The following is a 27,265-nucleotide window of genomic DNA, read 5'->3' as shown; positions in this document are numbered from 1 at the left end:
CGGTATTCAGGTCCTCATTCCAAACTACAATAACACAAGAACTTTTTTAAAGAAACTTGCCATCATTTTTGGCATCATAAAAAACAAAGATTTTTTTTTTTTTAACCTTCTTTCTTGGAAAAAGGTAAACTCTTTTATCTGGTATTACAAACATTAAATTAAAAATAATTTAGCCTAAGGAAGATAGTTGGCATGAAAACTTTTAGACCAAACATTAAAAGTTTGGCTACCTAGTAAGGAAATAGAGATTGAGTAATGTCTACTGCTAGTGATCCTGGACTCATCTATAATGCCTACAAGGGAGAATTGGACTGTATTAGCTATGCCCACAGAGATAAAGCAATGCATCTTTCCAGTGAAGACAAGCTCTTAGCCTATCAGTAGGTTAAAGGGAACAAAAAAGGAAAAATGCAGACAATCCACATTCAAGGACAATGAGAGCAACAACCAGATCTTGGTAGGTTCAGCGTAAAACTGAACAGGTTATAATAACTCCTTAAGAACACATTCACTTTCTGAGTGAATGTCATGCTGCTCCGTAGTGAATATATGAGTTCCCTGGAAAATGAGTCAGTTAGGAAAATATATATATGATCCATAACCGAGGTTTGTTTTTGCACTAAAATCAGAACATTCATAATTGGGTCTGGCTGGGAATAAAACAAATACAAAACAAAACAAAACAAAACAAAAACTTTGTTTCCTAAAAGCGTGCTCAGTAAGTGTTTTGTAATTTGTGTTGGCACAATAGTGAGTTATCACCCTCAAAAAGAGAAAATAGGAAAGTCAATCAAAGCTTTTTCATTCAGTAGGAAGTTCTCCTAGAAGTAAAATATCTTGTTTTGCAATCTTTCTAAAAAGTATTTTTACCTAAAAGCTATGAAAAGATTAGGCAATAATAAACCATGGCTCATTCCTGCCTCTCAGTAAAGCCAGTGGCAAATGTCCCACACACTTACATAGAACCGGTTGGGTTTCCTAATCCATCAATAGCTGAATTATTTTATCTGTCTTCCACTGATAAAAAATTCACATTCAGGACATAAAAACAAGTGGGTCAAGAACCTACAGCATGTGGAGCCTGAGATACTTCCCTTTTCACAAAATGTTTGATATCCCAGGCACAGAAAAAGCTTTGGAAATAATTAGAAAGACATAAAAGATAATATCAAACAAAAGTGACGATTTTCATGAATGAAATCTTTACAGTTTGACAGCTGGAAGTAGCCTAAAGTTGGTCTTCCAACATATTAGTTAATCAAATAAAAAATAAGCCTTTTATAAGAAATCTGGTATCTTTATAGTGGATACATATTCTGGCAGACAACAATGCTGTTTAAGTATAATAACAGCTCTAGCTGATGACTGCTGCTAAAAATGTGGGCACTAAGTAAATGTCAGCATTGCACAACCATCGGTGCCTCTGAACAAGCTGGGCTGGGCACTGTAAGCAGGATCATGGAGCTCTGACACATGTGCCCAGACAAGTTGCTTCCAGTACCCAAGGCACCAAATACCTGTAACGCGCAGTGTGCAAACAGCCAGCCTCCCCATAATTTCCAGTCACCTCTCTAATAAAGATATATCTGCTGAAAAAGATCAACTAAATGCTGTATGACATCACTGGGCTTCTTCAAAAAAACTGCCTCTCAGAGTACCTTCTAATTTTAGAACAAATTAATATTGCGTGGTACTGTCTTCACGTCTCTTGTAGTTTTGCCCATCATCCATGGAATATCCACTTGAAACCAATCTCCCCTCTACTTCAAACTACCTTTTCCAGCTCTAAACACTTCCCAGAAGCCCAGATCTCCCATGATGGCTACTATCAGTCAACGATTACATACAGGTAAAGGGCCAGCTGCCCTTTTTTCATCCTCCTCTCTTTCTCCTTGTTCTCCCTCTTTGTCCTCCCCTCTCTCTCCTTTTTCACCTCAGCTTGGCTTAAATATTTGTCTGATTTGTCTTCAGGGAAGCATAAAGATGAAAAATGACCCTGTAATCAAGACAACGGAATGAGATTCATGAGAGATCAGTTCCTGAGTTCACCACAGCCTCCTGTATAACTGAGAAAAAGCATTATTTTTGTTGTAATCCAAGTTCCACTGGAGTCAACAGCAGCAATCCTCCTCACTGACTTTAACTCAGGGCCTTTCCCAGTGATTTTCCACTTCTCTGGGGCTGTTTTTTCTTCACTCCATTTTATACTCTGTTTAGCCTGCAGCTGCTACCAACAGGGGAGCTGGCTCTTACTTAATCCAGTGGAACAGGATCTTTTCTGGATCCCAGTGCTATAACGTAAGTAAATGTGGTTAAACAGCCAATCAATAATACCTGTGAATAGCTAGGTACCTATAAAACTGTTTGCATTTGTTATATCCACTTGTTCCCACCCCTCAAATCTCACATTTCTTCTGAACTTTTGATCCTAGAAATACTTAAAACCGAGTAATTTAATATGTGATCAAGCATGACAACATCCACAGGACTTCTCAAATGGCTCCAGGCAAAGGATTATGGCTGGAGTGCACATGGCTGAACTGACTGTAGGTAACACAAAGAAATATATTGATATTTCACGTGCTTACCTGCAGATATGTCTTTTATTGTGCTCTAGGAATTGAAGAAATAAGCTTATAGAGACCTATTCAGTCTATCAAGAGAGAGAGATTTCTCAGATGATCCACCATTTATGGAGTATGATCCTCTGAATTAGCCAGCAGTTCAGAATTATTGATTTTAAATTGGCTCAGATAGGTTTCAACCTGAAATATATTAAATGTAATCTGCCTACAATAGGCTAATAATATACTGAAATCTCTAAACAATTTTTTCTGTGTCTGTGTGCATGCCAAGGCATATACTAAATGTATTTGTCTCTCAGTCCTTTCCTATCCTGCAGCCAAAACCACAAGCCCTTCAGTAAACGGCAACAGAGAAGGTAGTTGCTGTTTCATTTTTAGTGAATTAGACAATGTATGTTTGGTATCCAGAGCAATTCTTTTATCGGTAAATATGTTGTGATTTTGGTGTTAGCTCTCTTGGTTTTAAGATCATAAAGTACTGCAAAGAACACATACGTTAAAGCATTATCTGAAAGATACTGAGAAACATTTCTAGCACACAGAGAAAACAATTGACCTCAAGTTAGAAAAAATCTCTCTAGCATGAATCAGTGACTGCTGCTTATGGAATTTTACAAAGTGTTTTACATCTATTTCTTGTTCAGTTCATGAAGATAGAAGACTTTTTAATGCATCTTAACTGTGATACTGTTTTAATGACTGTATTAAAGGGCTACGCTACTGTAGATGCTGTAATATACTAAATGCTTTTCAACTGTACAAACATGCTGTCCTTTTCAAAAAACGAAAAATGGCATCCACTTGCAAATTAGTGGACTAGAATACACATTCTTCTGACCTTTTGTCAGAATAAGTTGTACTGTATCTACCCTTCTGTGACTCACAGTTTGATTATTTAGCTTTTTTTTTTAAAAAAAAAAAGTTTTTTTTTTTTTTTTTTTTTTTTCCACAGAAAATGCATTACATTTTGGTAATGTAATGTAATGTAATTTTGGTGTCATTTTTTTTTTTCTCTTTTTACCACAGGCACATTATTTTTTTAAAGAATGTTTATGTAATACCCTATTTGCGTCTTTAATACATTTTGTTTAATTTAAAAGACAAGAGCTGAGCATGCACATTACTGATGCAGAAAGCATAGTAATGGCACAACAGACCTTTATTTGTCAGCTGAAATCATGTGTGCATTCAACCATTTTTTTTCTTTGAAATTAGAAATTAGAAAGGTAAATATATATGCTAAAAACATCTATAACAAAATGAGAAGAGGTTACTTCAGTGCACTAATCTCCAATTTGAAAGCTTAGACTTCTTAAAGTGCCTAAAGTGGTTGGTTACATAAATCTTACTGGATTTTTTGTTACATTTGGGTGTCTAGCTCTAGCAGAATATTCTGCAGCTCAGGAGTTTGCTATTATATTAATTTCCAGCTAGACCCTTGAGCCAGGCAAGTGATGGGGAGCAGATACATTTTTTAAAAAAATCACCAGTGATCTGGGAAACTGCTCAATTTCATAATGATCTTTGGTCAAACATGCAGTAGTGATTATCTACCTAATACAGCAACTTGTGCCAAATCACCTATCTTTAATAATAATACCATTTTAATTTAATAGTTTGTATTATTGCATAATGTCAGAACTTTCCTCAATTCATCTTGAAATGATTGGTGTTTTGTTAGATTCACAAAAGCCCCCATCAAATATCATATACCTTTACATACATTCAGTATCCATACTCGTGGAGATATGACATGGACAGACCACTGATATACAGACATAATTGTATAGATCAATTTAAAATATTTTAATTTAAAGCAATTAAATAACACTGATGTAGTGTGAAAAGGAATGCAATGTAACAGTTCATGGTGTTTTTACATTAAATGTAATAAAAGAATATAATCCTTGATAATGAAGTCCTGGTCCTATGAAGACAGAGAGGAAATTTACTATTAGATTTCCAGTCCTGGTATGATTCAGACGTCATGGGGCCCATACAGAATCCATTTTCAAAAACTAATAGAGATGTCCCATTAGCCCCAACAGACTTCGGGTCAGACTCTGAAAAGCATATGACTGCCTACAAATGCATTGTGCAGATGCCTGGCCTGCAGGCTCTTCCCCATATGCTAGAAAACAAAAATTCTTCTTCATATCAAGAACACTAGGGCTTCAAGATCTATAAGAAATAATAAGTATTAGGTGATAAGAAACCCACTATTCTAGATGCATACAGTGAGACATAAGAAAATCCACCACGTCATCATGGGATGTCCTCCAAGCGCTCTAATGGCCATGCAAAATGCCTTGCTATCGACAAGTTTTCTGATAGAAAGCATACTCACTACTGATAACACACCCAACAACTCGTCCACATAAAACACTTTATTATCGCAAGCCTTGTCCTTTTCCAGGGACCCAAGCTTGTTTCTAAGGCATCACGCAAGGAAGGAAGGAAGTGGAGCTGACAACTGTCATGAGGTTTTTGAGTGAGTAGTGCCTCCAGCCCTGCAGTCCACGATGGACTGGATCTTGTTCCTTAGCACACTGCATAATAGTGAAGAAACTGGTTTTAAAGAGAGAGAGAGAGAGAAGGGAAGGAAAGGAAAAAGGAAATGCCTACCAGGTAGCCTAAATGTCAGTATTTGTCTTGTATGTGCTCAGTACTGATGGAAAGCCAAGAGAAGATGCAAATGTTTTTATGTGAGGCCATTGCTCCTCTATTAGTTATTTTCCTCTCATATACCAAGAGAGCACTTGGGCTTTCACTTTAAAACTAGTTACAAAACTGAATACCACGGATTATTTACAAGAGCATACATAAAGGACCATAAACTGGGGGAAAGAGCTTTTAGAGGTGGATGCTGATGATGTGCCAGGTAATGATCAGAGACTAACCTAATTATAAGGGATTATTTACAGCGGCTTTGGGTACTATCAGTTCAGTGATTCTGTTAAAGTTTCAGTAAAAAGCGGGCTTGGACCAACCATTCCAGTCTTGTTTCTAACAAGTTGTTTTGTGGTGGTTGTTTGATTGTTTTAACAACCAAATTTTCTTTCCAACTTTAAGTATTTGGTAACAATCATAAGTGAAATCCAATGCCTTTCTTGCAGGTCATGAAAATGCAGACTGATTCAGGCAGATATTAGTCTCAAGCTTCTTTCTCAAAAGAAGGTTTGGGTCTTTGGTCTTAATATTAAGCACACAGACATCTATTTGCATCTAAGTTGGTTTATTGATTCAGAATATGCATTTAACTGCAATTTTATCTGTCCTGCTTCTGCAGCATGTAGGGCAGAACCAAGCCCGTTACTGAAGAGGGTTTCCAGACACGCTGTCATTGTAGCTTCATCATTTCTCCCCTGAGCTGTCTCCAAACCCCCACCATACAGCCCTACGAGCAAGTGGGCAGCAGGGGCTTCCTGATGGGTGTAGAGATATCAAAACCTTGTGTTCTACAATGTGTTACATGTTCAAAATGCAGCTTGGTTCCCACCTGTGTAACAGTTTGCACTGTGCATCTTTAAAAGAAGGCATATACAACTACAGAGAGTTTGCAACCAGGATTAAATATCCACTACCTTTAAGTATTTCACGATTAAAATAATAATGGTAGGCTTTTTTTGACTAATGAAATAAAAATGAACGCTTACTTTGAAATAAAAATGAACGCTTACTTGATCATTTAATGAATGTTTCATATCAATCAGGAAATAAAATACTCTTGATTTTTTATTGCAGTATTTGCATTACTGAGAGCTGTTTAAGGCATCAACAAATGTAACGAAATATTTTATTTGCAGCACGTTTGCCCTCACCTGGACTGAAAGATTCACGGAAAAGATAATGAGCATGCATGCAAATAATGGGGAAAAGAAGAACAGCAGCAAATAACAGCAGAAAGCTTCTAAAAGAAGCCTATATTGTTGCTGGCAGATTTTTCTCTAGTTAAATACACCAGTGAAAATTCCCCTTTAGGAAAATGCACACAGAGCATATAGGAAAATTATTGCATGGGCTGTTTTCCAAAAATACCATAGCTCTAAAGCATAATGAGATGGCAAGCATGTGAATAACTAAGTTTAAATCCTTGAGAGTAATGAGATTCATTTGATAATTGTATGAATGCAAGATAAATGTCATCCTTTAAATTTGTTCTCTGACCACTGAGGATGCAGTTGAATGGACAACTTTACAGCAGCACCTTGATCTAAGCAGTGACTGCTCTGAGGTCACCTGGATAATTTGCTAGATTATGTTTCAAATGGATTCACTCCCCTCCTCCCCCCATCCAGCTCACCACACAGCAGGAACAAATGCATGCGTTCATATAAGGGAAATATAAAGGGAGAGAAAAAAAAACAAAGGTAAAAGGGCAGGTTCTCTATAGCCATGAGTACAGCTTTGCTTTGCTTTTTTTTTTTTTAAGGGATGCTCAGATTTTTCTGCTGTTACACGAGTTTTAGTGCTGGAAAGCTTAGAAACACAGCAAGGAGCAAGGCTTGCAATAAAATCACAAGGAGGGGTGGCACCCAAGTGTCCAATCTGCTCGGCTGGTGCTCTCTCAAAATTGCAATTTAACCCCTAGAAAGACAACCCTGTCAACACAGCCATACTGTAACCTGCTGTATGGTTCAGGTAATCAATCTGAAATGCTGAAATGATAGGTGAGAGCCCTGTTTGTCACATCCTCCTCTGTAGATATGTAAAGAGAAAATGGAACTCACCATTATTCACCAGGACATGGAGTGGACAATTCTTTGCTCTAAACTGCTGCACAAATTGCCGAATAGACTTCATGGAAGCCAAATCACAGTATAAAAACTCCACTGGAAGAGAAGAGGAGATGAACAAAAACAGAGTTAAGACAGTTATAAAATATAAAAATACACCTGCATACATCAGCAAGGACTCCCATGATAATGTCACTAGAAAAGTGTAAACATTTTAAAACTAAACTAGGCTTTTGCAAATTATTGGTAAAGCTGGCTGGTCTCAGAAGATTCCTTCTTTCTTCTCTTCCTTCCTCCATTTCTGTTTTAAGCCATTGATTCTTCACACAGCAAACGTGAGGAATGCTGCTCCCAGAGGGTGAAAAGGGGTTTCAAATGGAGCAAATATGTCCAACTCCCACTGCTTTTTCTATTGCTAGAGGGCCTGCAGCTCTCCAACACTGAGATGAAAAGACATGGAAATCAAATGGGGAGAGGAGAAGCCACATTGGGTGCCACTATGTTTCTCAGAGGATGACAAATATGATGTTCCATGTTTTTCCTGTTTGTTTGTTTTTTGTTTTCTTTTTCTCCAGATTATCTGCTGAATGTCTCAAAATACATTTAACACCATTATATTTTTATTTCCAAGAAAATAGATCTGACAAAAGCATCCTTTGTCCAAGGCAGACAGCCATTGACCCTCATTCCAATGATATAAAATTAATTTAAAAAGTAAAAATACCCCAATAATTTTAAACCCATCAGATCTGAAAATTCTTGTCCTGCCTCAGTTCCTTGGCTTTCTCACCCTTGACTCAAAGCACTACCTTGTCTGCTTCCTTGCCTAAGGTGACAGCCATGACCAGGGTTGTAATGTGCAAACAAGGGGGGTCCCCCACAACAGCAGGTACTATCCCTTACTACTAGTGAAGTAGTAAGAACTATGAAAGTCATACAAAACACACACCCCTTGCTCAGTGTGTCCTTGCAGGGCAAGTGCTTACTTCGCTTTGATTTAACCAAACTCACTGGCTTTCTGAGCTGTGGAAGCCTCTGTCTGGCTCCCAGCAGCATGTTGGCCACCATGGCTGAGCACTGGGGCTCCCACCTCGCTTGACCTCCAGGTCCTTGCTGCATTGTTCCCCATCTCTTCTGCCCTCCCACCTTACTGCTGCCCCACCTTTGCTCCGTGGGAAGCAACAGCTACCCCTTCCTTGCATATGGCTTCCCCCACCTTCTCCGAGAGAAGGAACAGACTTTAAATGAAAGGAAAATTAAAGTTACACAGCTCTTCACACACATGCTAAAGAAAACTTTTCTTACGGGAACATTAAACTATTCAGTAACCAGGCTACAGTAGAGGCTGTAAAAAGTGACCTTTCCTTGCTGCTGTTTTCCCTGCTCCATCAGTGATGTTTACCAAATTGTTTCATCCTGTCACAATCAGGGCTGCAAGCTGTACCTGTAATGCTTCTTTATAGTATGTCTGTGCAATATGGATTCAGGCAGGCCTGCAGGCACAATAGCAAGCTAAGTAACAAGGCAATCACAGCTCTTATTAAAATCCTTTATAGAAAAACATTTCCCTCAGTTCCCTTCAGTTTTACACGGTGCAGAGCTTTAATCCTTATACATTTTGAATGGAGACAATATTAGTCCACAGAAATGATCTTAGTGAATTCATATAAATTACTCAGTGGTCCTTTCCAGGACAGACAGGGAGAGTAGATTCCAGCTTAAAAACACTTTAAATACATTTTTTTTCTACGAGGTTTTAAAATCACACCACTTCAACCACACTATCACATGAATAAGGGTAATATCTTGAGTTCTCTATCGACCTTTAGGAGATCTATAATTTTGCTTAATTTTACCAATGTCCTGCAACCAGAGGTGGCAAGGAAATGCAGAAGTTATTAACTCCTGCTAAAGAACAGAGTTGTTCAGGTTGTTCCTGCTGTGCCTGTATCACTGTAACTGGTGAGATACACAAAACCTGGTTGTACTAGCTTATTAGTAACTAATGCAACAAGGAATGGAGTAAAGACTTAAGTGAATTTTAATGCTGGCTCTGCATTTGCTCTGCTTCTCCAGGCAACTTATCAAGGAAAGAGATTACGAAAAGCCTGATGAGCTTCTTATAAGGCAGTCCCTTACACCACCACTGGAGGAATCCTTTTTAACACAAAATATTCATCATGGTACAGAAGACATTGGGCTTCCATCAGCTGCAGTACATGGCACAGTGCAGGGTCCAACCACTTCAACACCTGCATGGACTGTGGCAACGTCAGTCACTCACCTGGTTTTTGCTAATGCCACTAAATACACAAGGAAAGCAGATGCCTGAGAACATTCACTAAGCAAAATTTTAATTTCTTCCCTCATCAAAATTGTGCTTTTCTGTATTGCCAACAAGCTACACTGCGGTGAGATAACCATATGGCAAGACAAGTGCTTTTCAGGCTGACCAGTACAACCTCATCCTTCCAAGAAGGTAACATTTTGCTACACCTGTCCCATCTTCCCTCCCTTAATTTTGTAGTTTTGCAGCAAATGCTGTCTTTTGTTATGAATGTACAGTGACGAGGCTAATGGCATCCTAGGGCGAGACTATCATTACTAAGCTTATTTACTTTCTTATTTGGGGAGTGTGTCATCGTATTCAGCATTTATAAAGCACTTTCCATCAAAAGATCAGAACCTGCTTTGGAAAGGAAATCAAACAAGCAAATCAAACCCCCAATTTTTCTTTTCGCTCACAGGGCAGAAACGTTAATGACCAAAGTCTTTATTCATGCTTGGTCATGCACAGCAGGTCTCTGCCAGTTTCACTGGAGGCAGCACCACGCTGCCCTAGATGCCATCCCGCTCTGGAAAGTGGGACAGAAAAACTGCTCTCAGTCAGTCAGTGCAGGGCTGTGAATAGAAACCAAACTTCTTCCTGTCCCAGGGTCTGAGCACTTTGTTCTAGTACTGTACTGAGATACTATGCATTTAGGAGATTAAGGGTAACATGTAGTTTTTAGAATATTTCAAAGTATGTAAAAATATACTAAGTGAACTATTAAAAAAAAAAAAAAATTATTAAAGACCAGCATTTAGTAATGTGAGCAAATGACCAAACCTGTACTTGCACTAACAATGTGAACTGAACAACTTTTCAGAAACAAGGGGAAAAGGTTTTCTGTGTAAGGTAGGTATGAGCAAAGAGAATAAAAATGTGCAATAACAGCAGGCAAACTGAAATATAAGTAAATATTAATAATTAGATGTATCATTTCATATCATTTTAGTTCGTCAGCCACTAGACTTCAAATTATTCAAGTACCTATTAATTGATAATAATGGTCATTCTGCTTTTGACTTTAATAGTATAGTAAGTTTTAAAAATTAATGGGTTCCTTAGATTTGCTGTATGCCATTAAGAAAAAAAAATGGGAAATAGAAAATACATATAAAATATCTATATACATATACTCTACATATACTTCAGCTAATTCTACTAAATACCCTAATTTCTAACTCTCTCCCATTTTACCTCGTCTTTTTCTATTCTTCCCCTTGTTTTCAGGTGCTTCTAGAATGACAGCCATGTCCGTGTTTCTTCTAGTGGATATGTCCCTTGTTCCTATCTAAACAATCTTCCCAATGAAAGTGAGCAGATATTTGTCAGACACCAGTGAAAGTATTCACTGCTAAAAATATCTTACTATTATTTTATTGTAATTTGATGACTCCGTCGTCAGGAAATTATTAGCTAATAAAATATAAAAGGAGCATAATTTCCCAAAAGACATCTAGTGCTACTAATGGCATTATACACCTATGAACAGATATATATAGATGGTGCTACAATTGCTGCTTTGCATAACTGCTTTCTTTTAAGCATGTATCTGTCGCAGCACCTTCAGCAGCAGTTTTTCTAGCTGCTCCTCAGTAAGACTCATTTATCCCACAGAGTTATGCTGGTTCACAGTACATGGCACCATTAAGCAGCTACATAGTGTCTATTCCTGCACCCTGCGCCCTCAGCTCACATGGTGATGGTCATCGACATCAGAGGACCTGATGGGCAGGCACCTCGGAGAGTTTTCTGACACCGTGAGACCCATGAGAGCCTGACGCAGACTTTGAGTGCTCACTTGAGTTTGCCCCTTAGGGTCAGTTTCCCTGAGCTGCCTTTCAGACTGCTTCTTCACGTTATTAACATGCCTTTATTTTTGAACATCTACAATTCCCTTCCTTTGCTTTCCATGACAGTACAGTTGACTCTGGTTCCACATTTTGAAGGGAAAAAATAAAAATAAAATAAAAAAAGACATGAAATGGAATTTTGGTCTCCTACAGAAGGAAAATTTAGAGGGCAAAAGAATGGGCAGATATTGCAGTGAACGGTCAGTAACTGTAAAGTCCTGTGACATTCACTGATCTGCTGAGCACTGGAAATGCAATACTGGAGCTTCCACAAAGGCTATGTCATTTAGTTTTGATTTAGATCAGATTAAGATGAATTGGAAGCCACCTACCAACCGATTCTTTTTCTGCATTCAACACTAAGTCACCATCTTGAAATCATTATGGACAGCTACAGCGCCACATCAGCAGAAATCAGAAGTCAGTCAACTTTCTTTTATTGCTAATGTCAGTTCAGTGTTCTATCATGCTTTCATTTTCTCTCTTTGTTAAAAAACAAAACAAAACAACAACAACAAAAAAAAGGATCCATTCTGGGGACCCAGAATAGCAGGGAGTTGGGAGCTCTTTCGTGATGGAAAGTGGACAGGAAGGACTGCTTTGCCCATTTGCCACCCATCTTCAGTGTCTGAAGATGTCAGCAGGAAGAGTTATTTCTCCAGCAATGCATGAGAAACGGTTCCTAGACAAGATCATCACAAATGTGAGGAGTCAATATTCATGCTCCAGAACATGCTGCAAAAGCTCCACATGGGTGCGTTGTTTCTTTGGGTGCAGTATCCCCTGAAGAGGCAGGCACTGAGGAGTTTGGCTGACCACCTGCTATTCTGTCTCACAGTCATACTTTGGCATCTGCACAGAAGCAAGGAGAAATGTTGTCCTGCTCATGAAAGACCTGACTATGCTTCTGAGCACCTGGATGGTTGTTGTTCATCAGAAACTGCTCTTAATGAGGCAAATACCATCTGATAGATGCTGCGTTGCAAAGCTACAAAAGCTCTGTCAGCAAGGTGGCAGGTGGAAATAGAAGTGGAGCAAATGCCAGCAGAGTGAAAGTCTGAACTGGGAGGAGGCAAAGGCATAAAGCAGTACTGGCTGGAGCCTGCTTCCCTTTTGTCACTGCTCTGTCACTGCTGATGCTAATAAAGCATGGCCTTGTCTGGCCCAGTCTTAAGAGACAAGCCTGGTATCTCCCCTCTCCCCTTCTAAAGTACAGTGGTCCTCACTCCCCAAAGAAAGGTGTCCCAGAATCAGCTCCTCTTTCTGAGCAAGCTCTGCTCATCTGCTTGTGCATGTCTTCCAGCCAAAAGAAAAGCCACCCTCACTCAAAACAGGTCTGCCAAGAGAGGGGGGTGAACTTCTGGCCAGATGGAAATTCAGACCAGCTGAGCTCAAAAACTGGCCAGAAACTGGGCATTATATGACAATGCTGTGAGAGGTTCTACACCAGTAACACAACCCCGGGATTTATCGGTCTACATCCTGGGCACGTGTGCAAGCACACAAGCCTCTGTCAGCAGAACGTGACTCCTGCTAACAGAATATTCCTACAGCATCTGGGACTAACTCAAGGGCTGTGGTGCAAGTCTGCCCAGACGTGCATGATGACAGAGTGTTTCCAAAGGACTACAGACTGCTTACTTTAAAAGAACTGCTAGAAAAAAAAAAAAAAGAAAAAAAAAAAGGAAAAAAAAAAGTCAAACAAACAAAACAAAACAAAACAACAAGGCAAATAAGGCGTGTACCATCCAATTGTGTATTGGGTACAATAATAGACAGTCATCACAAATGCAGCCAGCACAGCATCTCCTATTTATGCTGTGCTCCTGCCCTTCTGCACTTGATGACCTCTCAGACTCCTACACCACAACCACTCCAGAATCTGCCCCATTCTGCATAAAAAGCCAAGATTCTCAGGAATTAAATATTAAAGCAGTTAATGCAGAAAAAAACCTAGAGTGTGCAATGGTACCTATGCACTGCTTGACCCCTAATTCCAGCTGCATTAATGGTGACAATTTGCATAACTTTGGCTCCTGATTCATTAAACTATTTTAAGTATGTGACTGTGAACCAAAATGTTGGCTGTTGCCTGATGGGGACCTTAAAAGTTCCCCCTCACCCTGCCCAGTCTGCTCGGTCCTCTATTGGTCTGAATAATGTTGTGGCATTTTACAGATCATGGATCTTTCATAGACTTTCAGAGACTAAAATGAAAAAATTAAAAAATTAAAAATAAAATAAAAAAATCAACCATGGCTAGCTCTAGCATGGATTTACTGCCTAAGCTGATGCTTGAGATATGCCATAGAAGAAGGGGACAGATGAAGCACATCCATCTGCAAAGTGTGCAAGTATAATACCAAAGACAAAAATATGGAGCATACCTAAAGACATACAGCTTGGGTATGGTCATTAAAGATATACTCACAGCTTTAGGTGGACTAGTTTGTCTACAGCCTTCCAGAAGGCAAGTGAGAACACTTACATTTAGCTGAGCCTTCCCTGAGTCACCCATTCCTGTGCCACCAGCTTTAAAGGCAGTCTAAAGAAATTAGCTTCCTGAGCCCCATGTTAGCCTTTGTGAGCAGCCTCTGAATGCCATTCTGCAGCCTATGCTGTGAAAAAAAGAGCTCTGCGCTGGTGTTCACAACATAAAGAAAAATTCCCAGGGGGCAAATATTAGAAGCTCATGCTTCCCCCACTCCCAGGACAGTTTGAACTATAACTCAAAGAGCTATAGAAAGAGCTATAGAAAAAAAAAAAAAAAAAAAAAAAAAAAGTATTTAATGGTGCTATTTCTTAGCCATGTAACTTTAACCTATTGTACTAAGAGAAATGAGAAAAAAAAAATCTTTAGCTTTCCACCAGACACTTTCTCTCTCAGAGGTGGAAGAGTAAAATAAAAAAGAAATTTGTCCTCAGAAACTTAGCAATCTGGGTTTGCTACTTTCACCTTCTGTAATAGAAGTGTGTGGACTAGTCCAGTGATCATTTAACCTGTTCAATTCAACAAACACCCATAGCTCTTCTGCACTGGCTAATCAAAGAAAGCCAACTTCCAGGGTAAGAACAGAGTTTCAGTTCTCTCCTTGCCAAATGCTCCCATTACTGCCAAAATATTAGATCATTACAGGAGAGTCTCTGAATGGCTTCACCGTTCATGTTCCCCGAGCACTGGGATGTCACAACAATGCAAAAAAAAAAAGAGGTAGTCCATGTAAAGCACCAGAACTGCTCATGTGTGACTCTGCTAATTGCACTGTGAGCTGGGATGTTATTTAAATATGTGATCATTTTAGCAGGGTTCCTACACTGCAGGCTTAGTATGCTCTGGGTTTTCCAAAAATGTAAGTAGTGCTTTGCTGTATAATATTTAATATTTTATGTTCAGCAGGGACAGGCCTTGAAAAAGAAATTGGCTGTCATCAATTTATAAGAAAAGTCTAGAAGATGGTGGCAGTGGGGTCCATAGCGAGCTCTCAGGGTGAGGAAGATTATCTCAGCTTCCTGTGGGTAAAATTTCATCCAGATTATTTACTGGGGAGGCTTTATTTCTCTATGAATAGCAAATACAATTATAGATACATAGAAAATTTCCTCATATACTTGCTAGAAATTACTTGCTGTCTCCCTTCCCTCCTCCTGCGTTTAGGTGCTCATCACCCAGATTTGTGACTGCAGAGAAACAAAGTCATCTGACACCCTCCCTTGTTGTGATGGGAAGACTTTCTTTGATTCTACCCCACTGAACAACTGCTTTGGGAACCTCTCTGTCATCATCTCTAGGAAAGAAAGAAAGAAAGAAAGAAAGAAAGAAAGAAAGAAAGAAAGAAAGAAAGAAAGAAAGAAAGAAAGAAAGAAAGAAAGAAAGAAAGAAAGAAAGAAAGAAAGAAAGAAAGAAAGAAAGAAAGAAATAAAGAAAGAAAGAAAGAAAGAAAGAAAGAAAGAAAGAAAGAAAGAAAGAAATAAAGAAAGAAAGAAAGAAAGAAAGAAAGAAAGAAAGAAAGAAAGAAAGAAAGAAAGAAAAGAAGTGTTGCAATGAAGATGCTTCTAAAATCTCTTTTCAAGGTTTTAGGAAGGCAGCATTGATCCTGCTGACGGTTAAGTACATTTTCTTCCTTCTGTGGGGACCTGAAACAAGAGGGCAGCTCAGGTAAATACCCTTTGCCTCACAGGGACAGATGAGCTCACAGTGAGCATCTGAAAATTCATCATTATGGACAGTAGATGGTTCCATCCATACTACATATATTTGGAATATATAGAATACCTCCGTTCCTATTATCTATATTTTCAGATGTATTTTCTTCTTAGTCCTGGTGGGCAGATTTTATACTAAATTTCATTGTTATATTGTGTGAATTGCAGAAATGCTGCTTTTTATTCTTGGATGACATTTATTCTTTTCATTGACTTAGCCCTATGCTGTGACTTCCATCTCATTTAAAACCACAAAATATACAGTGTACATTCGACATGCACATTACAGTGTCCTCATATTGACGCTTCCCATCAGGAATGAAACTCAAGTGAAGAGCTGCTTGGAAGTAATGCAGAGTCAAGATATTAAGGAAGATAAAAGTCAGCAAGGCCTTTACAAGATGACAAAATGGAAAGGTACTGCAGAGGAAGCTAGGAGCACAAGCGTTCTTAGAAAAGATGACAAGTCCTTGAACTGATTTAAACTGGTATAGTTCTGGTAAGTAAATGGAAGTATAATTTATTTCCTGTTTCTCAACTCTGGACTTGAACATCCCCAGTGAGTCTTGTGCAGTGGAGCTTAAAAGTTAAGGTATTGAATCACTTGCATCATTTGACAATAAAGATTTTCAGAAGGACACCTATATGCATACAAAAAAAAGTAACTCTGAGGACAAAAAAAGCCTACTGATCTTTTGTTGGCAGCTTTTTCCTTCAGAATATTTGATTAGACATGCACCCTGACTAAAACATGCACCAGCACTCCTCTGGAGTTGTTCTCCTCGTGACTTGCAGCATTTCTTTTCTATATGAAGTGTACTGTTCACAAGCAAGTGTAATTTATTTATTCAAAATAATTTCTCCAAGGTAGCCAAACCCTACCAGTTCAATTTAGTTTCAAATTAGCTCCTGTGTTCATAACTTTACACCCCTAAATCTTGCTTTCCTAAGTCTCCCTAATTATTTTTTAAATGTGAAAATCTACTTTCTTCACCCTATATAAAAGAAGCTCTTACTCATTCTAAACACATAATAATGATGAGAGAAAAAAAAAACATAAGAGCTTCAGTGAAAATGAGAATGTTCAGAAAATCAGGGGATTGCTAAAAACAGAGCTACCTTAACTACAGGCACTCCTAAGGCCATAATATCTGTAGAACAGAAACTCTGTTTTAGTTGCTACAGTAAGGAATCTACAATTCCAATTAGCCTGTTTTTGGATGGAAATAGCTCAGAGCTGATGATACCCTAATTCTTACAGTGGCCTAGAACTGATCCAGGCCACTTGCTCATCATTGGCGTGGATCTGGCTTCCCCCATCCTATCTGCAATGCAACTGCCTAGAGATGTGAACTGGGTAAGCCGTAGCAGTCACTTAATTTTTACTTGCTGATACAGATTTTTTAAAATAGATTAAGACTTTTTGTGCTACTTTATGGTAAATATTAAAGGTTTCAGTCAATACTTAATACAATGTAATTTGTACGTCTTAGTCTGCTGCGCCGGCACTTCTTTCCATATGCCAATATCAAATATATACCCAAAGATCAGAAAAAAAAAAAAAAACACTCTCAGTAGGACTGCTAGTCAGCACTATGTCTGGATATTTCATAATGAATTAACTATTCAGTCCATGGGTAAAGTTTAATTTAAGAGATTATGTGATGGCAAAACAACTCCCTTATTAGCTACATTTCCTGAAAAGAGCTTGCATTTCTATGTATGGCTGCTTACCATTTCAAAACCACCATAATAAAAACCTCCAGTATAAAGAATAATGTTTGTAGTATGCATTGGAATTACCATGAAAACAGCTCAGCAAATATTCTGTTCTACACCTCTATGGTAACAGACTGAGGCTGATAGTATCTATGTTGTACTACTTTAGGACAAAAAGCTCAGGGTCAAAGGAAATAAAACAAAAAAGGGAATATTTCCAATCTTCAGGCAAGAATATCGTTGAGCTGCTCAGAATACATCTTTTGTTCTGGACATAAGAACTACCAGGATACATATTTCTGCAAACACCTCCTTCCCTTTCACCAGAAGTTTTCATTTTTTTTCCCTTGTGTCAGTTCAAGCAACCACAGGGTGAGCCAGAGAAGCTCACAGATGCAGCTTCAATGAACTTTCCATTTTATTTATTTATTTTTCTTTTGGAGATGGCCTTCACGTGTCTGCGAGTCACTGCTCTCCTGCGGCAGCAGGGCTGGTGGAGAGGTGCAGTGGGAGCAGGCAGCCAGGGTGGAGAAGCAAGAGGAGGCCTGCTCCTTCCATCCGTGGTGCAGCTTTAGGAGCAGGTTTGTCACAGTTTCTGACTGTGGCGGGACAGCCACTCTTCCCCAACATCCCTGTCCCTCTTCGCTCCTTCCACACAGGTCTGCTTGTGCAACCACTTGGCCTGGCTCATGCCAACTTGTACCTGGGATGTTATCTGGGTCATGGCAAGGGAACATAAATCGCCTTGGGCAGCACTGCCATCGTCCTTTCCTACTCCTCTGAGAATCAGGAGGCCTAGCCTTGCTCTCTCTTTTCTCCAGACATGACACTAGGCTGTTTCTCTTTCAGGCTTAAGACTTAGGACCATAGAGTTCTTGTAAGATATGATTCATCTGACCTGTTTCACAAATCTAGTTTAAGATGAGATGAATCATGTCCTACAAATGTTTATTGCTCTCCACAGACTCCAAAAGGAGCTTGGGGACACTGACTCAGATTTAAACCTCTGAGTTATAAACCTTAAAAATTAGGTGATTTGAATGCCAGCCTTCAGATTCAATTAATAACGAACAAACAGAGAAAAACAAAACAAACAAACAAAAAAAAAAAAACAGAGAAACAGAAAACCAGGCATGCGTATGGATGGATGACTCAGTGTTATTCACCATACTCAAGATTAGGGGAAAAAAAAAAAAAAAAAAAAAGATAATGACAGCTTCCAGGAGGATCTTGCCAAAGGCTCTCAGATAGCTGGGTAACACAAAGAAAATTAGTGCTGGGAAAAGATAAGGGCTATAAGGAGTCTTGCAGGAAGTGTTTAAATTCTTCTCATATTGTGAATGGCTATGGAATAACTGTGACTTTTCAACATAAAAGCAGAGATATCATTGCATACCCTAGTTGATGAGCACATCCCAAGAGTCAAAGAAGGTAAAGATAATTGTGGTGTTTGGGTTTAGTGCCATTATGTGCATACGTGCACATAACTGAGACTGAGCTCAAGCAAACTGTGCAAGGCATTAGCATTTCTAAAATAACGGCAGTGTAGCTTTACATCCCAGGTGAGAAATGGCAGTTTTGCAGCTGCTCACATTTCTTGTAGCTACTAATCTGCAGCAGAGATTTTAAATGCTTAGCAAAGTGAGAGGAAAAAGAGGTGCAAAAGAATAAAATGTCAAGATAGAACTACAGTATCTTGATTGCTGCTTCAGAAGCTGCCCTCTGTACTGGACTCCACCTCCTTTCTCTTTTTATTTCTATACAAATAAATATTTCTTATTATTTTCAGGATTGTATTCATATACATATATATATATATATATTGAGATAGATTCATCTGTGGGAAACTTCAGAACTCTTCCCCCCAGTCCTGTTCTGTTACTTACTTTGCTATTCTTCTATTCTTCTTCTCATCTCAAACTCCTTGCCTGTCCACAACTTTTAATATCATCACTGTAATGTAGTGGCCCTGTTTAGTGATGGTGCTTTGAAGAAATTCTTTCATAGCAGTTCCCTGCTATTGCTGACCTGGAATATCAGGCAATGTAAGATGGAGCAGTTGTACAAGGATCCACAGTGTTCTTCTTCCGCATCTCAATATTTAGTGTTTAGGTTATTTTTTTTTCTTCTGGAAGGCAGGCTGGCTTTTGGAAATCTGAATAATTTTTACTTTTAGGAATGCTCATTTTGTGTACTGTTCAGTATCAACTCATGCTGACAACTGCTTTCATGAGACATTTTGTGGAAATTCTTCCCCTCATTAGAAAAAAATTCCCTGGGAAGGAAATACCAGGCTGAAAAGAGTACACTCTCATTTGGGAACAATTTGGGAAAGAAACAGATACTTTTAACCCCATGAAAACCCATTTCTTTTTTTTAAGAAAAAAGTATCAAAACATTTTTCTCTGAAATTTCAGGAAAGATATCAAGTGAACAAGAAATGTAAACTTAACTCTTTCTTGTGTTCAGTGCTACAGTCTCTGCCAGTGTGCTTTACGCCAGCTCTAGGAAGGACTGACTGCATAGATAAGTCTTTGCATTCCCATTCAGAAGTTACACCTGGGGTTGAGTAATGCCAGACATAGGAGTGGCTGGGAAGCAGAAAGGGACCTGGGGGTACTGGTGACGGTAGGCTCAGCATGAGCTGTGCCAGGGGAGGGTCAGGCTGGGCATTAGGAAAAATTTATTTACCATGAGTTGGGGCAAACCCTGGAACAGGCTTCCCAGAGAGGTGGATGATGCCCCATGCCTGTCAGCGTTCAGGAGGCATTTGGGCAGTGCTCTCATTACTATGCTTTAACTTCTGGTGAGCCCAAGTGGTCAGGCAGATGGACTCAATGATCTTTGAAGGTTCTTTCCAACTCAACTATTTTGTTTTACTTCTGCAAGCAGGACTTGGACTAGTGAGTACCCTAGGTGTTTTGGGAAATGTTGGCTATAACTACAGAAAAGCTCACTAACAGGAGACTGGAGAGCAAGATTCATAATTACGGTTATTGCTGACCTCAGAGAAAATCAAACTGTCAATCTCAAAGCTTCAGGAACACATTGTCTTTCCCCTGACCTACCTGGTCCTGCGAGTATAAAACTGAATGGCTCCTGAAAGAAATTCTTACTTTTCCTTCCTTTTGTCTGAGATGCCAGTAAACAGCCACCTTAGAACTCAGTAACATTAATTCAGTAGAGGTTACTGGTTATTTTAGCCTTGACCATTTAACTTTTGTTTGGATTTGTTTGGATTTTCTTTTTGGCACATGTGCAAATAAACTGCACATTTTCACGTTCTCTGTAGAAAGAAAGCAGCTCACATGGATGCATGGACAGGACCATATGCACAAGCACCTGCCTTCCCTAGATATATTATATAAATTAACTCAGAGGTTCTGCACTTGCCTCTTGAGGAGCCCCTAATTCCAACATGAGCATGGAGAACATCCTAAATCAGGTACCTGCAGAGCAGGAGAGGAAGGCTCCTTCTCCAGACCTGAATTTCTCATTTATAGAAGGTTGCAAGGTGAGGAAGAATGTGATAGTGGTATTACAGCTGAGCTTGCTGCATTGGTCAACAAAGAAATATAGCTACAGTAGAACATATAAGAAGCATGCACTTCAGTCTCCTTCTGTGCACTTCTGTTCTCTAGTTAGCAAGGAGGAAAATAGCAGTAGGCAGAAGAGACTGTCTCTTTTGAAGTGATAGTCACAGCACTGTTGTTTTCTTCAGTGAACGCCCTTCAGGGACAAGCTTTTAAGTGTAGGGAGAGAGAGAAAACAGATTCTCATTAGTCTGCTTTATAACCAAGGACAACTTAAATATAGGCAAACTGGATTTTTCTAGTTGTTCTCTTACCTAAGAAACATAAACTCATAAAGACCTCCTAAATTTTGCATCCTTTGCAGGTAACTAGTAATGTGCAAAATCATTCTTCCTACACTTTCGGTGAGTTTGGTTAATGAAGAAGCTAGAAATTCTTCTCACCATAGATTACTATTTCTAATACGGTGATAGCTGTGGTTCTGGCATTGTGAAGCAGGGGAGTAGAGACAGGATTTAGGAAGGTTGTTTTTTTTTATTTCTGCCTAGCACCTAACTAGCATTTTAAGGGAAGATAACCCCCCTCCACTCCACATTGGGAAATAAATCAGACAGTAACTTTTATGCAGTCAAGTATGCTCTTCTAGCAGCACTCTAATAGCACTGCTGATCTGAACACTACATTTTGAACACATTTTGGATTGCTGCAGAGCTCCAGATTAGCAGAGCTGCAAGATCAAAAGGCTGCAATGCAAAATTCTGGTGCAGCATGCTGCAACATATAAAAACCACACTGACAGATCTTAGCAGATCCTCACCCACCATAGTACCTCCTTTGGCCTGGATTTAGGGCTCAGCTCATCTCACACATGCAGAGGGCTAGACCCAGTCTCCAGCTCCACGGTGGGCATCGCACAGCCAACCCTGGTGCTGGGTAGGGTGGGAAGGACAGGGGCAGACAAGCCCCTTCCCTTGCCCAGGAAAGGATGCCTGCAGGGGTGTCTCAAAAAGAGGGGAAAAAAGGGGAAGCAGTGTTGTGGTGAGACCCAGAGTGACCGCAGGCATTGGAGCTGTGTGCATTTCCTCCAGCTCCTTCATCAAAGGGACACAGATCTCTCCAACCACTGTTTTTGGAACCAAAGTAAATTTGGTTAGCTGTGTATAAAGCTCTGGAACAACACATTTTTAATGGGCAGGTAGAACATTAATTTATGGGTAAATTATATATTTAGTTTAGCAGCTTTGTTGGCTGCTTTGTTGATTCATTCTTTTGGACTACTTGGATGGCGGCCATCAACTGTGATTTATCTCTGTTTAATTTTTTCACTTTTTCAGATCCTTGGCTGTTGATAATTCAATTTCTGGCAACTGCAGACCTTCACTCCCCATTACAAGTTATACCCCAAGGCACACATACTGCCATCTGCGCTGTAATGGTGGTGGTAGCTAGTGGATGTGAAGAGGCAAATATCCAGATGCCACTTGGGATTTGAGACAGCTCTAATATGCAAATGATGCTTGGATTAAAAATACCCTCTGAATTCAAATATTAGCCACTCAAACACTAGGACACTCGCCCAAGGGACTCCCTTCACCCTGTACTCAACTTCTGCATATTGCTTATTCCAAGAACTCTAGTGGCTGCAGATGCCTAAATGCTTTCCTTTGAAAGCATTTCAGAAGAAATCTTTCAGGAGGTTTGTGCCTACAGCAAACCATCAACTTCTGCTTTGCCAAGAAGTGCCCCTTTTATAACTGCTTGTGTCAATGGCACAAGGTGCTGAATGGGTTTAATTGTTGGGAGGCTGCATCCCCTCTCCATCAAGGCCCACAGCCATTCAAGTCTTGGCCTGAATTTAAGAGGGACAATTATATTTTAGGAAGAAGTCTCCCCAGAATATTTTGTTAAAACTCAACAGGAAGGTAGCCTACAGACAGCAGGGTGGAAGGAAAACATGTGGATGTCTCCCAGCAAGAAGAGGAAGCCCAGCCCCGTGCTGAGTGTTGCACAGGTCACCAACAGGTTAACCCACCTTTCTGACCTCCTATGTGAAATGGAGACCAACCTGATAGTTACTCATCCTGAGCTGAACCTATAATTTCTTGACAATCTATGGCACACCTTGATGACTTACTAGCTGAGGGAAGCTAGCAAGAAACATAGATGCTGCTTCTTCTCCACAGAGCTAATTATCTTGAGATGTGGAAAACCCATGTGGCCAGTGCTGTGTTTTCCCATCCTCTGATGAGAAAGGAAGACAAACAGAGGTTATCCTCTGTGATCACCAAGGTGGTGGAGAGTTAGTTCTTTGTGACACCCCTGGAGCATTCCTGTGTTCCCTTCTGTAGTGGGTTTATGTGGCAAGGTTTTGGTAGCAGGGGGCCATAGGGGTGGCTTCTGTGAGATGGATCTAGAAGCTGCCCCATGTTTGGTGAGGGCCCCACTGCTGACCAGAGCTGAGCCAATAAGTGATGTTGTTTGCGCCTCTGTGAGAGCAGATTTAAGTCAGGGAAAAAAAAAAAAAAAAAAACGCTGCACCACACAGCAGCTGGGAGAGTGAGAGGAGTGAGGAACAGCCTTACAGGCGCCAAGGTCAGCAAAGAAGGAGGGGGAGGGGTGCTCCAGGTGCCCGAGCAGAAGTCCCCTGCGGCCTGTGGTGAGGACCATGGTGAAGCAGGATGTCCCCCTGCAGCCCATGGAGCACCATGGTGTAGGAGGGTTCCACGCTGCAGCCCATGGAGGAGACCACGGTGGAGCCGGTGGACCTGCACCGATGGGGACTGCGGCCTGTGGAAGACCCCTGCCGGAGCAGATTCCAGGCTGGAGCTGCAGCCCGTGGAGAGGAGACCATGCAGCAGCAGGTGACCTGGCAGGAGCTGCTGCCTGTGGGGACCCAGCGTGGAGCAGTTTGCTCCTGAGGGATGGACCCCATGATATGGAACCATGTGGAATCAGTTCTTGAAGAGCTGCTGCCTGTGGGCAGTCCATGCTGGATCAGTTCAGCAAGGACAGCATCTCGTGGGAGGGACCCCACAGCACAGGGGACGAGAGTGACCGAGAAGGAGAGGCGGCGAAGAATTTCTATAGACTGACCATAACCCCCATTCCCCCGTTCCCCTGCGCCGCTCGGGGGGAGGAGGTGGAAGAGGGTGGATGGGGGGAAAGGTGCTTTTGGTTTCTTTCCTTTGTTTCTCACTTCTCTAGCTTGTTAGTAATAGGCAATAAATCTTCCTATCTCCCTATGCTGAGTCTGTTTTGCCTGTCATGATAATTACTGTGTGATCTCCCTGTCCTTATCTCAACCCTTGAGCCCTTTTCATCATATTTTCTCCCCGTTCCTCTTTGAGGAGGGGGGGTGAGAGAGCGGTTGTGGTGGAGCTCAGCTGCCCACCCGAGTAAAACCACGACACCTTCTAAATCTCTCCTTGGATAAATATTTAGCTATATAAACTGCAAGTCTATTGGTATTTCCTGAGCAGAGACCCATGGTATGCTATCCAGGCTGAGTTTCATCTGGCTATACCCAAATGGCTCGGTATCTATCTAATAATGTTATCTTCAAAGTTCCTGGGCTTTGCAGTGAGAAAGCTGTAATTCGCTCCCTTTTGATAGGCACAGCTATGTACAATACACATCCAGACAGCCTGTGTGGGTGACTTCAGTCAGTACTCGACCTTCATTTTGGTTTAAAATTACCTTCCCAAAGAGAAGGAGGTGAAGCAGAAAGACTTCAGGGCCACTAACACTTATTCTCCATTAAACTGTTCCAAAAGTCATGAAGAAAAAGGTAAAAATGATCACAGATATGTCCTCTACCTATTTTGGAAACCACTGCATTCTCTTTCTCTTAAGAAATCTCCTTGCCATCACCTCAGCTAAGAAAATGAGAAAGAAAGGGAAGCCTGAGCCAGAGAGAACAGAGAACAACTTAAGACATTTGGGCAACCTGGAATGTAATTTTGCTGGAGGGCAATATTCTCTTTCCACATCATTTTGTGTTTGTGGGATAAAGGACTTGTTACAGCTTGGCAAGGCTTTTTAGTGAATTTCTAACAGAAGGAAAAAAAAAAAAAAAAAAAAAGAAACAAAAAACTTTAAGACGTTTGACTTGCATTGTTCCAAATTACTACATTTTTAGCTCTAATCATCCTTTTTTTGATCATTGCTCTTTTAACATATATTTCCTTAACATAAGCAGTTACATGCATAAACTGTGACTCACAGCCATGATTTTATACAACTTTACTGTAGGACTGTTTGCAAACATCTCTTAAAGAGGTGTGTAGTCAATGAGCACATCAGCAAAATTTTCAAAAACTGGAAATATTTTCTCAGAATTATCAATGCTGCCACCTATTTCATCACTAGCAACTGTGGCTACAACACCCAGCCAATACATTTTCACCTCAGAGGCAGTGAGCAGTGACCATCAAAAGGCATGAAGTGTGCAATCAAAGTTTACACATTAAATTCAAAAGCTACAGGTTATGCTTCACCCCTGAATTTGAAACAAAGGCATTCATACTCCGTGCTTAGAGCAGAGTCCTTCCAAGCTCTTCAACACTGATGAGGTTAGCTTGCCCACAATGGGGCAGTTTCCTTTCTCCATGACCCTTGGCTTATTGAGTGGTACATTTTCTGACTGAAGTGAATCCACTCTTAGGAACAGCCAGTTTATGCTCCACACCTTTTTCCCAAGAGTAGGATTGTCGGACATTTTGTGTAATGCAAATGTGTGTTATTCATTAATTCCTGGCAGAAACATCAAATCTGTCACTTTAAACTATAAGATTTTATTTTACTATAAGGGGGGAAATAAGACCAAGCTATTAGTGAGGAAGTGAAAAAACTGATGACTAACATACGTGAAAATCTTACAGCTACTACTTACACAATTTAAAGAGTATATCCATGCTCTCTCAAAGGTTATCTGAATACTCTTTCTGTTATACTCTGGTCAGGTTATGATAATGCCATCTATTAAAAACAGTTGGACTCAGAAACCAAGAAAATTTAGAGATATTCTTTGCATAAAAATGGAAGGAAGGGAGGAAGGGAGGAAGGAAGGGAGGAAGGGAGGAAGGGAAGAAGGGAGGAAGGGAGGAAGGGAGGGAGGGAGGGAGGGAGGGAGGGAGGATGGACGAACCTGCAGAAGGGTCATTGGTCAGCAGGAGAGTACTTGAAGAATAACTCAAAGGAATTCCAGCCACTCCAGCCAGTAAGTCAGGTCATCAGGGGCACAACTCAAATGTCTCTATGCTAACACATGTAGCATGGTGAATAAACAAGAGTAAGATGTGGTGGGATGGCTCCCATGACTGGAGTGTTTGGACTGAAGGATACAGTCTCTTTAGGGAGGATAGGCAGGGGAGACGAGGAGGAGGCATTGCCCTATATGTAAGTGAGAAGCTGGATTGCATGGAGCTCTTCCAGGGGATGGCTGAGGAGCTGACAGAGAGCTTAAAGGTCAGGATTACAGGGAGGGCTGGGACAGGGGACATTGTAGTGGGAGTGTGCTACAGGCCATCTGATCAAGAAGACCAGGCATTTGAAGCCCTCTACGGATAGATAGAAGCAGCCTCATGTTCACAACCCCTGGTCCTCATGGGTGGCTTCAACCACCCCAGTATATGTTGGAGGGACAGGACAGCAGGATATAGGCAATCTAGAAGGTTCCTGGTATACCTTGATGACAACTTCCTTCCCCAGGTGATAGAGGAGCCAACAAGGAGAGGTGCTGTGCTGGGCCTCATTCTCACCAACAAGGAGGGGCTGATGGGGAAGGTGAAGCTCAAGGGCAGCCTTGGCTCCAGTGATTGTGAAATGGTGGAGTTTGGGATTCAGAAGGTAGTGAGGAGAGCGCACAGTAAGCTTCCTACCCTGGACTCTGGGACAGCAGATTTTGGCCTCTTCAGGGATCTACTTGGTAGAGCACTGGAGAGATGAGGGGCCCAAGAAAGCTTGTTAATATTCAATATTAATATTCTTCACTAAGGGCAGATCATGCCTGACAAATCTGATGGCCTTTTATGATGGGGTTACAGCACTGGTGGATAGGGGAAGAGCAACTGACATCATCATCCTAGACTTGTGCAAAGCATTTAACACTGTCTCTCATGATATCCTTGTCTCTAAATTGGCAAGACACAGATTTGATGGATGGTGGGTGTTGCATTAAAGGTTGAAGTAATTGGGAGTGATGCCCAATTAGCCATTATAAGTAATATATATAATGCAATGTAATGTAATGTAATATATATTATATTATATTATATTATATTATATTATATTATATTATATTATATTATAT

The 27,265-nt window shown here is 40.4% G+C and overlaps 1 protein-coding gene across 2 annotated transcripts in view; it reads right to left on the bottom strand.

Moving 5' to 3' along the window:
• Nucleotides 1-27,265, bottom strand: part of DHRSX (dehydrogenase/reductase X-linked) — a 168,912-nt gene that overhangs the window by 53,397 nt on the left and 88,250 nt on the right. For both annotated transcript variants that reach the window (XM_035313235.1, XM_035313302.1), the window contains one exon: nt 7,316-7,417. In XM_035313235.1, coding sequence (XP_035169126.1) covers nt 7,316-7,417 — 102 coding nt within the window. The remainder of the gene's footprint in view (nt 1-7,315; nt 7,418-27,265) is intronic.

Source organism: Oxyura jamaicensis, chromosome 1 (assembly GCF_011077185.1).
Source record: "Oxyura jamaicensis isolate SHBP4307 breed ruddy duck chromosome 1, BPBGC_Ojam_1.0, whole genome shotgun sequence".
In the NCBI taxonomy this organism is placed as follows: domain Eukaryota; kingdom Metazoa; phylum Chordata; class Aves; order Anseriformes; family Anatidae; genus Oxyura; species Oxyura jamaicensis.
Note: the sequence above shows the minus strand (reverse complement) of the source record. Positions and strands in the feature narration are given on the sequence as shown.